This window comes from Mobula hypostoma, chromosome 29 (assembly GCF_963921235.1).
Source record: "Mobula hypostoma chromosome 29, sMobHyp1.1, whole genome shotgun sequence".
NCBI classification, from domain to species: domain Eukaryota; kingdom Metazoa; phylum Chordata; class Chondrichthyes; order Myliobatiformes; family Myliobatidae; genus Mobula; species Mobula hypostoma.
This window is the reverse complement of record NC_086125.1, coordinates 24,039,749-24,053,179: the sequence shown is the minus strand read 5'-3', so window position 1 is coordinate 24,053,179 and position 13,431 is coordinate 24,039,749. Positions and strand designations below refer to the sequence as shown.

The following is a 13,431-nucleotide window of genomic DNA, read 5'->3' as shown; positions in this document are numbered from 1 at the left end:
GCAATAGCTTCCCATTGGGCGACTGAAGGGCAGGGAAGGAACTCTGGCTGCGACGCTTTCCGTAAAGCTTTACAGACCTCCGAAATTATGGAGGACACATTTCGCTTTTACGAAAAAAGACGCTCGCTTCTTGTTTACCCCGAGAAAGACTACCATGACCAGGAAGCCTTGCACGGGCGGGTGTGTGCACATGTGCGATGTGCCCGAATTGCAGAGTGACGCGGACACACCATCGCACACGTATAAATGCTCACAACGCGCGTAGGCCTCTTGCATAGGTTATGGCGTCGAGTTGACGCAGAAGTATAAATCAGGCTTTAAAGAAGCTATCTTTGTCAATATGGAAAACCCATCTCTGACCAGAGGGAGTGGGATACAACACCACCTATCAGTTACTTACGACGCAGTCCTAACATCTCTACCTTGGCACCTCCACAATGGTTCACACCTCCATCCATGCAAAGATAAGACTAACGACCTTCTCATTACTTCTGTGACTCTTAACGACCCTCATCTGATTGTTACACCTTTAAGCAACTCAGAGGTTATAAACCAGGAAACTACCCACCATTGATTAGAATTGAAGAAGCCTCTTGGATGAGTGGCAAAACATCTTCTAGACAACACAGCAAGTCCAGTTGCCTTGATTTAGATTAGATTAGATTATGAAGACACGTAGTCCCCTTTTATTGCCATTTAGTAATGCATGCATTAAGAAATGATACATTATTTCCTCTGGTGTGATATCACAAAAACACAGGACAAACCAAGACTGAAAAAAACTGACAAAACCACATAATTATACATATAGTTACAAATAGTGTAACAATACCGTAACTTGATGAAGAAAGTCCGTGAGCACAGTAAAGTTCAAAGTTTCTCAAATGTCCCACATCTCACGCAGACGGGAGAGGGAAGAAAAACTCCCTGCCATGCCGACCACAATCCGACTCTGAGTCATCTGTAAACTTCGAGCTCTGATCAGCTCTCCGACACCGAGCGCCATCTCTGTCCGAACGATTCAACCTCTTTCTCGGTCACCGAAAGCAGGCGAGGCCGGGGATTTTGAGGCCTACCCTCCGAAAGATTCCCGACCACACAGTAACGACAGCAGCGGATGGGCGTTTCAGAGATTTCTCCAGATGTTCCTCTGTGCTTTCACGTCTATCTCCATCAAATCAGAAATTGTCCACGGCCCCTATTTAACAGATAAAATATCATTTTTCACCAGAGAGCTGCACACGCATTTACTACTTGATATTTCTGATTGTATGAACCGGAGTTCACTACCTGAATTACTATAAATTACACATTTAGACAGAGATGTAATACAAAGAGTTTTACTCCTCATCTATGTGAAGGATGTAAGAAATGAAGTCAATTCAATTCAAGGGGTTGAGGCGACCTTGAATATCTTCTGGAGGGAAGATAGGACAACTTGCAGGGGAAAGGGAAAGAATGGGGGGGGGGAATTGAGGAGTTGACCTTGCTAGCAGCTGTTGTGGATTTGATGGGCTGGATGAGTTCTTGTGCGGTTACAAGCCTCAGTTTTGAAATTCTCCGACAGATCTCTCCATTGGCTCTCTCTAGCCTCCACTGGTCACAAAAAACCAGCTTCTCTGGTTGAACAACTCTGCCGCATCTCCACCCTGCTCTGCTAGCAGCCTCCTGGCTTACAGTCAACAGCTGCAAGCAGGCGTGCCTTGAGCTACCTCCACCCATGCTCCGCGATTACCTCCACTAGAACAGCTGCCTCACCCTCCTTTATCTTTAAAACCTACTCCTGATCTCCTGAGGGTGGCATGGTGGTGCTTCCACTGCCCGAGACCTGGCTTCTACCCTGAGCTCAGGTGCTGTCTGTGTGGAGTTTGCAGGTTCTGCCTGTCACCATGTGGGTTTCCTCCCACATCCCACACTCTGGATGATGCCAGAGTGTGGAGCCACCCCCAAGCACAACCTTGGGTTGTGTTGGTTGTTATTGCAAGCAATGCATTAAAGTCCAGAAATTCCGTGGATGCTGGAAATTCGAAGTAAAACACACAAAATGCTGCAGGAACTCAGCAGCATCCAAGGAAATGAACAGACAGTTGATGTTTCAGGCTGAGACCCTTCTGCAGGATTTGCGTCTCCTGGCTGCAATAAACTGTCTGTTTCGCTGTACGTATGATAAATCTGAATCTCAGAGATGTGTGGACCACTAGGTAAATTAACTGCTCATTCTCAAGGTAGTATATGGTAATGTATACAGACTTCCACAATGAACTTGCTTTGACTTTGGCTTTTAAATTGTCTTGAGTACATGGGTGAGTGGTAGGAACTGTGAGGAGCTGATGGGAATGTGGGGGGAATTAAATGGGGTGAGTGTAGGATTGATGTAAGTAATTGATACTGATTGCTCCATTCTGTTCCTGTTGAGTAGTCTCTGTTTGTATTTCTTGGATCTTCTGCTTCGTGGCTATTTCTATAGGATCTCTCTGTAATGGAACATTTGTGGATACTTTACTTTGTTAAAATTGCTATAGTAATGCAAGGTGCTGTAAACTCATTTCTCTGTCATAGGATCGCTAATGAGGTTAACCAATATTTGGGTGCTGGTGGACTGAGGGGAGAGGTGAATTTCAAATGATCATTTATTCTAATTTCACTTTGCCAGTACTGACAAAGGGTCTTTGACCTCATTTATTGACTGTTTCTTTCTCCACAGATGCTGCCTGACCTGCTGAGTGTTTTTAAGTATTTCCTGTTTTTATCTCAAATTTCCAGCATGTTGTCATTTTTTCTTTTTGATTTTCATGTAAGTTTTAGATTTCATCCACTTGCCTTGGGCGCTCTATGCCCCAAGACCAGTTCTGTTATCTCTACTCCATCAGAACCCAGGACGTTGCATCTCTGTAGGTGTCACATGTGCCTGGATTTGTTAGTGACCTACAGGGAGTGAGCAGCATCCCCTTTCCAACTAAAGCTGACTGCACAGTCTTCTTCCATCTAAGCTCAAAATTGCCTAGGGGCTGCTCAGTTTCTAACGGCGGGTTTTGAAAAACCAAAATAAAAATCCGCAGATGCTGGAAACCTGAAATAAAAATAGGAAATGCCAGAAACAATCAGCTAGTTAGACAACATCATGAGGCAACATTTCAAATCCTTGACCTTTTAATAGAACAGGTTCAGTAACTCTATCTGTTCCCTCAAAATGCCTTTAAACTCATTCTGTAATCTCCTACATTGTACTCAATGTTAATATCTTTCCAGTAATACCCTGGGCTCTTAGCTCATTTAGCAGCCTCAAGTGTAACATCTTGTCAAAGGCCTTCTGAAAATCCAAGTACACAACGTACCCCAATTCTCCTTTGTCTATCCTGCTTGTTATTTCTTTAAAGAATTTCAACAGATTTGTCAGACAAGATTTTACCTTAAGGAAACCATTCTAACTTTGGCCTATTTTGTCATGTGCTTTCAAGTACCACAAAACCATATCCTTAACAATCAACTCCAACATCTTCTCAACCACTGAAGTCAGGCTAATTGGCCTATAATTTCCTGTCTTCTGTCTCCCTCCCCCCCTTCCCGAAGAGTGGAGTGACATTTGCAATTTTTTAGTCCTCCAGAATCATGCCAGAATCTATTGAATCTTGAAAGATCATTACTAATGCCTCCACAATCTCTTCAGCTACCTCTTTCAGAACCCTGGAGTCCATCAGGTCCAGGTGACTTATCTACCTTGACACCTTTCAGTTTCCCAAGCACCATCTCCCTAGTAATAGCAACTGCACTCACTTCTGCCCCTTAACACTCGAGAACTTCTGGTATACTGCTGGTGTCTTCCATAATGAAGACTGATGCAAAATACTTATTCAGTTTGTCCCCCATTATTATCTCTTCAGCGTTGTTTTCCTGTGGTCTAATATCTACTCTTGCTGCTCTTTTATACTTTAAAATCCTTTGGTATCATTTTTGATGTTATTGGCTAGCCTACTTTCATATTTCAACTTTTTCCTCCTTATGGCATTTTTTAGTTGCCTTCTGTTAGTTTTTAAAAAAATTTCCCAACCTCTAACTTCCTGCTAATTTTTGCTCCATTATATACCCTCTCTTTTGCCTTTATGTTGGCTTTGACTTCCCTTGCCAGTCACGGTTGCATCATCCTGCCTTTAGAATACTTCCTCTTTGGGATGTATCTATCCTGTGCCTTCTGCATTGCTCCCAGAAACTCTAGCCATTGCTGCCTTGCCATCGTCCCTGCTAGTGTCTCCTTGCAATCAACTTTGTTCAGCTCCTCCCTTGTGCCTCTGTAATTTCCTTTACACCACTGAAGTACCAATACATCTGACTTTAGCTTCTCCCTCTCAAATTGCAGGGTGAATTCTCAGATTATGATCACTGTTTCCTAAGGGTTTCTTTACCCTTAAGATCCCTAATTATATCCAGTTTATTATGCATCACCCAATCCAGAATTGCTGATCCCCTAGTGGGCTCAACCACAAGCTGTTCCCAAAAGTCATCTCAGAGGAATTCCACAATTTCTGTCTTGGAATGAGAGAAATTCTCTCTTAGCAGATGGAGTTCAACCTGGAGAAGTGTGAGGTGGTACACTTTGGAAGGACAAACTCCAAGGCAGAGTACAAAGAAAATGGCAGGATACTTGGTAGTGTGGAGGAGCAGAGGGATCTCGGGGTACATGTCCACAGATCCCTGAAAGTTGCCTCACAGGTGGATAGGGTAGTTAAGAAAGCTTATGGGGTGTTAGCTTTCATAAGTCGAGGGATAGAGTTTAAGAGTCGCGATGTAATGATGCAGCTCTATAAAACTCTGGTTAGGCCACACTTGGAGTATTGTGTCCAGTTCTGGTCACCTCACTATAGGAAGGATGTGGAAGCAGAGGAGATTTACCAGGATGCTGCCTGGTTTAGAGAGTATGGATTATGATCAGAGATTAAGGGAGCTAGGGCTTTACTCTTTGGAGAGAAGGAGGATGAGAGGAGGCATGATAGAGGTGTACAAGATAATAAGAGGAATAGATAGAGTGGATAGCCAGCTCCTCTTCCCCAAGGCACCACTGCTCAATACAAGACGACATGGCTTTAAGGTAAGTGGTGGGAAGTTCAAGGGGGATATTAGAGGAAGGTTTTTTACTCAGAGAGTGGTTGGTGCGTGGAATGCACTGCCTGAGTCAGTGGTGGGGGCAGATACACTAGTGAAGTTTAAGAGACTACTAGACGGGTATATGGAGGAATTTAAGATGGGGGCTTATATGGGAGGCAGGGTTTGAGGGTCGGCACAACATTGTGGGCTGAAGGGCCTGTACTGTGCTGTACTATTCTATGTTCTATGTATGAATCCATCATCAACTTGATTTTCCCCAATTTATTTGCATATTGAAATCCTCCATGATTAACGTTACATTGTCTTTTTGACGTGCTTTTTCGATCTCCCACTGTAATACGTAGACCACATTCTGGCTGCTATTTGGAGCCCTGTTTTTCACTCCCTTCAGGGTCTTATTGCCCTTGCAGTTTCTTAACTCTACCCCAAGGATTCTACATCTTCCAATCCTATGTCACCTCTTTCTGAACATTTGATTTCATTTTTTTTTTGCCAGCAGAGCCACTCCTCCTGCTCTGTCTCTCTGTCTGTTTTTTTTTCAATAGATTGGATATTAAGCTCCCAACTACAATCGTCTTTCAGCCATGACTCCGTGTTACCCACAACGTCATACCGGCTGATCACTTAACTGCGTTGCAAGATTATCTACCTTAATTTGTGTACGGTGTGCATTCAAATATAACATCTTCAGTCCTGTATTGGTCACCCCTTTTCAATTTTGTCCTCTCTTTTAGACTGCAACCCATCCCACTGACTGCAATTTTGCCCCATCATTTGTGTATACTTCGTGACAGTCTTACTATACACTACCTCTACTTGTAAACCAACACCCTTGTCCTTAGCCCTATCACTCCAGTTCCCACCCCCCTGCCAAATTAGTTTAAACCCTCCCCAACAGCTCGAGCAAACCTGCCCACAAAGATATTGGTCCACCTCTGGTTCATGTGTAGCCTTACCCTTTTGTACAAGTCATGCCATCCCTGGAAGAGATCCCAATGATCCATAATTCCGAAAGCCTGCCCCCCACACCAGTTCCTCAGCCACATATTCATCTACCAAATCATCCTATGACTGGTGTGTGGCAAAGGCAGCAATCTCAGAGATTATTACCCTGGAGGTCTTGCTTTTCAACTTTCTACCTAGCTCCCAAATTCTCTCTTTAGGACTTCCTCTCTTTTCCTTCCTACGTCATTGGTACCAATATGGACCATGATATCTGGCTGTTTACTCTCCCCATTTAGAACGTTGTGAACATGATCCAAGATGTTCCTGACCCTGGCACCTGGGAGGCAATATACTATCTGGATTTCTTTATCATGTCTGCAGACTCTCCTATCCACTCCTCTGACTATGGAATCTCCTAACATCAGTGCATTCCTCCTCAGACCCCCTCCCCTCGAGCCACAGCACCAGGGGAAGAGACCTGGTCGCTATGGCTTCCCCCAGTAGGTTATCCCTCCCAACAGTATACAAAGCGTTATACTTGTTATTGAGGGGAGCACCCACAGGGGTACTTTTTACCAGATTTCCCTTCCCACTCCTGACAGGCACCTATTCACCTATCTCCTGCAACCTAGGGGTGACTTAACTCCCTGTAGCTCAGTTCTATCATCTCCTCACTTTCCCTTAACAGCCGAAGGTAATTGAGTTGCAGCTCCAGTTCTTCAGCGTGTTCCTTGGGGAGGTGCAGCTTAGTGCACCTGGTGTAGATGTAGTTTTCTGGGTGGCTAGAGGGCTCAGGAATTGCCACATCCCACATGTATGTCGTGACATGTGTGTGAAGTTTCTGGTTCTGCGGCAGCAGTGCAGTGCAATACTTTTCTTAAAAAATAAGTCGTGCAAAAACAGCCAAAGAGAGGTAGTGTTCTTGAGTTCATGGACTGTTCAGATATCTGGAAGAAGCTGTTCCTAAAACGTTTAGTGAGTGTCTTCAGGCTCCTGCACCTCCTCCCTCGTGGTAGAAATGAGAAGAAGGCAATTCCTGGATGATGAGGATCCTTAATGATGGATGCCATATTCCTGAGCCATCACCTTTTGAAGACACCCTCAATGGTGAAGAGGGTAATGACCATGATGGAGGTGAGGAGGAGGAGTGAGGCAAGTGTCCTATTCTTCTGCCTCCACAGATACTTCCTGAGCTGCTGAATTCCTCCATCAGAGTTTTGCAGAACATCAGTTTCATTCCCCCCCGCCTTCCTTCCAGATACATTTTCAAGAAACTGATGGTCTCCCTGCAAAGTGTGTTGTTCCCTCCAGAACGCAGAGCATAGGCTAAATTTTATGTCTCTTGGTTAAGATTTGAACCCTCATCTTTCTGTTTCAGATTGTGTAACAGACAGGTGGTGGGGTGCGGGATAATGGGAAGGAATCTTTTGTCACTTTGATGGGCTGAGTGGCCTAATTCTACTCCTATGCCTTGTTGTCTTTATAACTTCAGTAACCCGGATTAGGTCCCTATCAAATGATTTATTTCAAGTTTACCTTTATATTCTGGAATCAAAAGTACAGTATTAAATTTGCAGATGATTTCAAATTCAGAAAGAGCTGAGCTCACTGAGAAACTCCAGGAGGACATGAAAATAGCATGAAAGGGCAGCGCAGTAGAGTAGCAGTTAGCATAAAGAGGTACAGTGCGAGACGCCTGGGTTCAATTGTCATTGCTGTCTGTTGGGAGTTTGTACGTTCTCCCTGTGACCATGGGGGTTTTCTCCGACCAAGCATAGCAAAAGGCTACCCTAGCACATTCCCGGACTGTGTTGGTCATTGACACAAATGAGGCATTTCACTGTACGTTCTGATGTACGTGTGACCAGTGAAGGGAATCATTATCTCCTTTTAAAAAAAAAATTGCTGAAAGGGCAAATAATTGCGAGGTGAAGTTTATCAAACTGTGTGTTGGTGCTTTTTGGTGGGCAAGTAGAGAGTTCACTTCTGGAAGGAGTCCAGGTGCGGTGGAAGGACAAAGAGCTGCAGGAACACGAGTGCATCACTCACCGCACATGTAGTAGTATTATGGTATTGGTTTATTATTGTCATATGTACTGTGATGCATACCATCTGAACAGGCCATTCAGCCCACCGATTCTGTACTGACAATCACCCACCCATTTCCACCAATCCTGCGTTAATTCCATGTTTTATTCTCCATGCATTCTCAGTGGATTCCCCGCTATTCCACTACTCACCTACACACTAGGGGTAATTTGTGACAGTTCCAAGTTAATTGGTGACTGTAAATCGACATGGGGAGAACATGCAAACTCCACACAGACAGAACTGAGGTCAGGTTTGAACACTTTTTTTTTACTGTCAACTTTAAAAGTTCTGGCTTCCCCACCATCCCTGTGCCTGTGTGTGTTTCCAGCTGGTGCCCTGGTTTCTTCCCACATCGCAGAGGCGTATTGGTAGTTTGGTTCGAGTCACAAAGAGATACAGCATAGAAACAGGCCCTTCTGGAGTATGGTCGCCTAGTGGTGATTTATCCCAGTTGTGTTGTGAAAATTTGCCAAGGTTTACAATGAACATGGAAGTTGTGAACAGATCGTTGATGAGCTGGTAATGATAGATTGCACCCATCACGGCACACGACTACCAATGTGCAAAAAAAAATCAACAAACTGTGCAAATACAAAAAGAAAGAAAAAATGTTAGTAATAATAATACTAATAAACAAACATGAGAATTTCCGTAGTTGCTGGAAATCCAGAGCAACACACGCAAAATGCTGGAGGATCTCAGCAGGCCAGGCAGCATCTATGGAAAAGAGTGAACTGTTGCCATTTCAGGCCGAGAGCCTTCGTCAGGACTGAGAGGGAATCGGGGAGATGTCTGAGTCAATGGTGGGGGAGGGGGAGGAGGATAGCTGCAAGGTGATGGGTGAAGCCAGGTGGGTGGGAAAGGTCAAGGTCTGGAGAAGAAAGGATTTGATAGAGGAGATTGGAGAATAGGAAAAAGGGAAGGAAGAGGAGACCCAGGGGAAATAATACTAGGCAGGTGAGAAGAAGTAAATGGTCAGAGTGGGGAATAGAGGAAGGGTGAGGGGGGAGGGGAAGTTTGTTCACTGGAAGGAGAAATTGATATTCATGCTATGAGGTTGGAGGGTACCCAGTTGACATAAGATGTTGATCCTCCAGTCCGAGGGTGGCCTCATCTTGGCACAAGAGGAGGCCATTGATCGACACATCGGAATGGAAATTGGAATTAATTAAATAATAATAAATAAATAATCAATAAACATCAAGAACATGAGATGAAGCGTTCTTGAAAGTGAGTCCATAGGTTATGGCAACAGTTCAGTGATAGGACGAGTGAAGTTATCCCCTCTGGTTCAATAGCCTGATGGTTGAGGGGTAACAACTGTTCCTGAACCTGGTGCTGTGGTCTTGAGGCTCCTGTACCTTTTTTCTGATGGCAGCAGCGAGAAGGGAGCATGGCCTGGGTGGTGAAAGTTCCTGTTGATGGATAATGTTTTCCTATGACAACATTTCATGTAGATGTGCTCAACGTTGGGGAAAGCTTTTCCCATGATGGACTGGAGCATATCCACAACTTTCTGTAGGAATTTCCGTTCAAGGGTATTGGTGTTTCCATACCAGGCTATGATGCAACCAGTCAATATACTCTCCACCACACATCTATAAAAGCTTGTAAAAATTTTAGATGACATGCCAAACCTTTGCAAACTTCTAAGAAAGTAGAGGTGCTGCCTTGCTTTCTTTATAATGGGAGTTATGTGCTGGACCTAGAACTGATCCTCTTGAATGATTACACTGCGGAATTTAAAGTTGCTGACCTTTTTCATCTCTGATCCTCCCAATGAGGATTGGCTCATGGACCTCTAGTTTCCTCCTCCTGAAGACAATAATCAGACTGTACACAGAAAACCTGAGAAGAGAGTGGCTAATTTGAGTTTATTTTCCACCAATCAATTGTTGAGTCTCCTCTCCAGTTGGACAGAGACCTGCTTCACTTCCAGTTGGCCAGTCGAAGACCCCTTTCCCACCCCAGACATCTCCCCTCTCCCATCAGGCAGAAGATCAAAAAGTTTGTAAGTATGTGCCACCTAGCTAATGGTAGTTGTTAGGAGAGGCATAGCCCAGATAGTGTGGATCTCTGATGATGGAGTTGCCTTTTTGAACTAGGTTTATGATCAGGAAATCCAGGAGGGAAGGGCATGAATGGAGAATGGATGTAAGACTATGTTACATGGACATAAAACAGTACAGTACAGGCCTACAATGTTGTGCCAACTTTTTTTCCCTGCTGTAACATTAATCTAACCGTTCCCTCCTACGCAGCCCTCCATTTTTCTGTCACCCTTGTTAACAATCCTATGTTTCCCCTTTGCAGGAGAGAAGCCTTACCACTGCAACTGGGAAGGCTGCGGCTGGAAGTTTGCCCGCTCTGATGAGTTGACCCGCCATTTCCGGAAACACACAGGCCACCGCCCCTTCCAGTGCCATCTTTGCGAGCGGGCTTTCTCCCGGTCGGACCACCTGGCTCTCCACATGAAGAGGCACATGTGAACTACCCGTTTCCCCCCACAAGTGGCCCTGCTGCACATGGACAATCTCCCTACAACCGACCACTTGAGGAGGCGGGGCCGTGGACGGACCTACGGGGTCATCAGTCACAAGTGGGGGTGGGGGAGGGGGGTGGAAATTTTCAGCGGTGCGGAGACCTGTGGCGAGGAGGTTGTGTGGAAAGCTGATTGAAGGCAGTGCGTTATTGGGCACCTGTCCTCCATGGTTGGGAAGCAGACAGAACCTCTTCCCCACTACAAAGGACAGGAACCTGGTCATGAGCTGGCGTTGTGTGCTCCGCTGTCCTGGCATGACTCGTGTGGACCCCCCAGCCACTCTGCCCCACCAAAGGGCACAGGTTCACACTGTTCCCGACCTGGGCACAAACTACAGGCGGAGTGGAGACCTCTGCCTATGGTCCTGTACACTCACCTGAGAACTCAGCCCCAGCCCTGTGTGCCTGGTGTTGGCCGAGGCACAATTTCCTTGGAGCTGACGTTGTGTGAGTGTGAGATGGGGTCCTCCAGAGAGCGGGTCTGGCGTCTTTCAGTACAGTCCCTGTGTAGCCTACAGTTCCTCCACACAACACGGCGCTGGAGGAAGCTGGGGCCATTGAGTGCCTGTGACTCCATGAAGATGTGCACTCACTGGAATCCAGCACTGAATGGCCATTCTGGTGAACGCAATGAGATCCCTTGCAAGCTACCCACAAGCGTCCACAGACACACAGCTGAAGGCACCTGCAGGAAGACACGTGGAGTAACACCACATGGAAACAGGCCCTACAGCCCACCAAGTCCATGCTGCCCGTCCAGCTAGTCCCAATTCCCTGTGTTCGGCCTAACCTCTCCAAGCCCCACCACCTACCTGTCCAAGTGCTTCTTAAATGATACTATTGTCCTTGCCTCAATCACTTCCTCTGGCAACTCATTCTATATACTCACCCCCTTTGGGGGAAAAAGTTGCCTCTCAGGTCCCTTTGAATCTTTTCCCTCTCACCCTCAAGTTATTCCCCCTCGTTTTGGACTCTTCTACCCTGGGGAAGAGACTGTTATCGTCCACCCTTTCTATGCATCTTATAATTTTAAACCCTTTGTTAAGGTCCACCTCATTGTCCTACATTCCAAGGAATGAGCTTGTTATCGAGTATTGTCGTCCTCTGGAACACATGCACTGGGGCCTGGTTAGGTTTCCTGCCTCCACCTCCTCTCTGTTCTGAACCCCAGGCACCTGTAGAGTGAAATAATTTTCCCCCTAGTTTTTCTTTAATTCAGCTGCCAATTACATTCAATCAACAGCCACTACATCACACGCTTTCCTTTCCTTCCTCTTCACCCTCTCTTGGCCTCTCGTGACTTTGCTAGTCTCGTCTCCCTGCCCAAGGAGTTTATTCTGGTAGGCAATGGCGTTCACTGCAGAGTTCAACCTGCCCCTCTAAACCTGCTTCTAGCAGAAGAGATGGAGAGACAGGTCAAAGGTCTCCAGTGACATCTTAAAGAGGCCCTGAGTACGTCTTTAAAAGATTTATCCCCATACTGTCAGTCCCACCTTTCTACCTTCCCATCTTTACATCTGACAATTCCACCCATCCAAATATCCCCATAATCTTCCAATCCCACTTCTCATATTCCCAATCCCACTTATTCCTCAGGAATATGTGAAAGATGGGTTGGGGAGATGTGGGGAGAATCTGGATTACCAACACATCCCATTGACCCACCTTCTGTCAGAGATGGATCCCAGCTCCCTTATTTGTCCCACTTCTTTTTCCAGGATGATTTTAATTAGGCTCAATTTCCATTCGGGCTCTGGTCTGTCCTTGGGATTTCAATGTTTTGTTGTATGAAGCATTTTCTTGGACCCACTGTAAATAGCATCGAGTTCAAGGAGCAAACAATGTAAATAGATCACTATGGAGCAATAAATCTTGTCTAATTAGGGTGGGTGTTTATTTTGTATTTCTGCCCTGATGGTTAAGCTGAAATAAAGTATTTGAATACAGTCAATTGGGACTGCTACGTGCATAGATTCAACCTATCCTCTCTCCATTGCAGGGAAGTTTTAAATGAAGCGAATGCAATGCACAGTAAAGATGGCAGTAGTTCCAAGCCTTGGGAAGGTTGTAAGGCTTGCTGTCTGCGTCCATGAATGGAAGAAGATGAGGTTTGGTTTGGGGTGACTAACCTGATCAAATTGCATGGTAGCAGAGTGGTTAGAGTAATGCAATTAAAGCACCAGTGAGCTGGGTTCAGTCCCTGCCACTATCTGCAAGGGGTTTGCACGTTCTCCCCGTGATGGTGTGAGTTTCCTCTGGGTGCTTTGGCCACCTCCCACACTCTAAAAACAACATGGGTTAGTAGACTAATTGGTCACATGGTACAATTGGACAGCTGGGGTTCATTGGGAAGATGGGCCTGTTGCTGTGTTGTATCTCTGAAAACAGTAACATAATTGAATTAGGGATGGAGTAAGTTTTACAGAGTGTCTTAAAAGGAGAAGGGAGAGATGATGGAGGGAACTCCAAAGTTCAGGGAATTGGTGAAGGATGGAAATAGAGGAAGATAAGATGGCCAGGATTAGAAGAGTGCAGGGTCTTAGAAGGTTGTAAAGGAGGAAGGGATAGTCAGACATGAGATTCTGCAGATGCTGGAAACCTGGAGCAATCCACACAAGATGTTTGAGGAGGGAAATGGGCAGTTGATGTTTCAGGCTGAGTCCCTTCATCATGATTCCATAGAGGTTGCTTGACCTGTGGAGTTCCTCCAGCATTTTGTCTGCGTTGCTAGGAATTGGTGAGCATGAATGTTGC

At 45.4% G+C, this 13,431-nt stretch overlaps 1 protein-coding gene across 1 annotated transcript in view; it reads left to right on the top strand.

The window, feature by feature from the left end:
• Positions 1 to 12,661, top strand: part of LOC134339238 (Krueppel-like factor 1) — a 54,862-nt gene extending 42,201 nt beyond the window's left edge. Inside the window, exon 3 of the mRNA XM_063035579.1 lies at positions 10,450 to 12,661. Within this exon, the coding sequence (XP_062891649.1) occupies positions 10,450 to 10,625 (176 nt within the window). The 3' untranslated portion in view covers positions 10,626 to 12,661. The remainder of the gene's footprint in view (positions 1 to 10,449) is intronic.
• Positions 12,662 to 13,431: the final 770 nt, after the last annotated feature.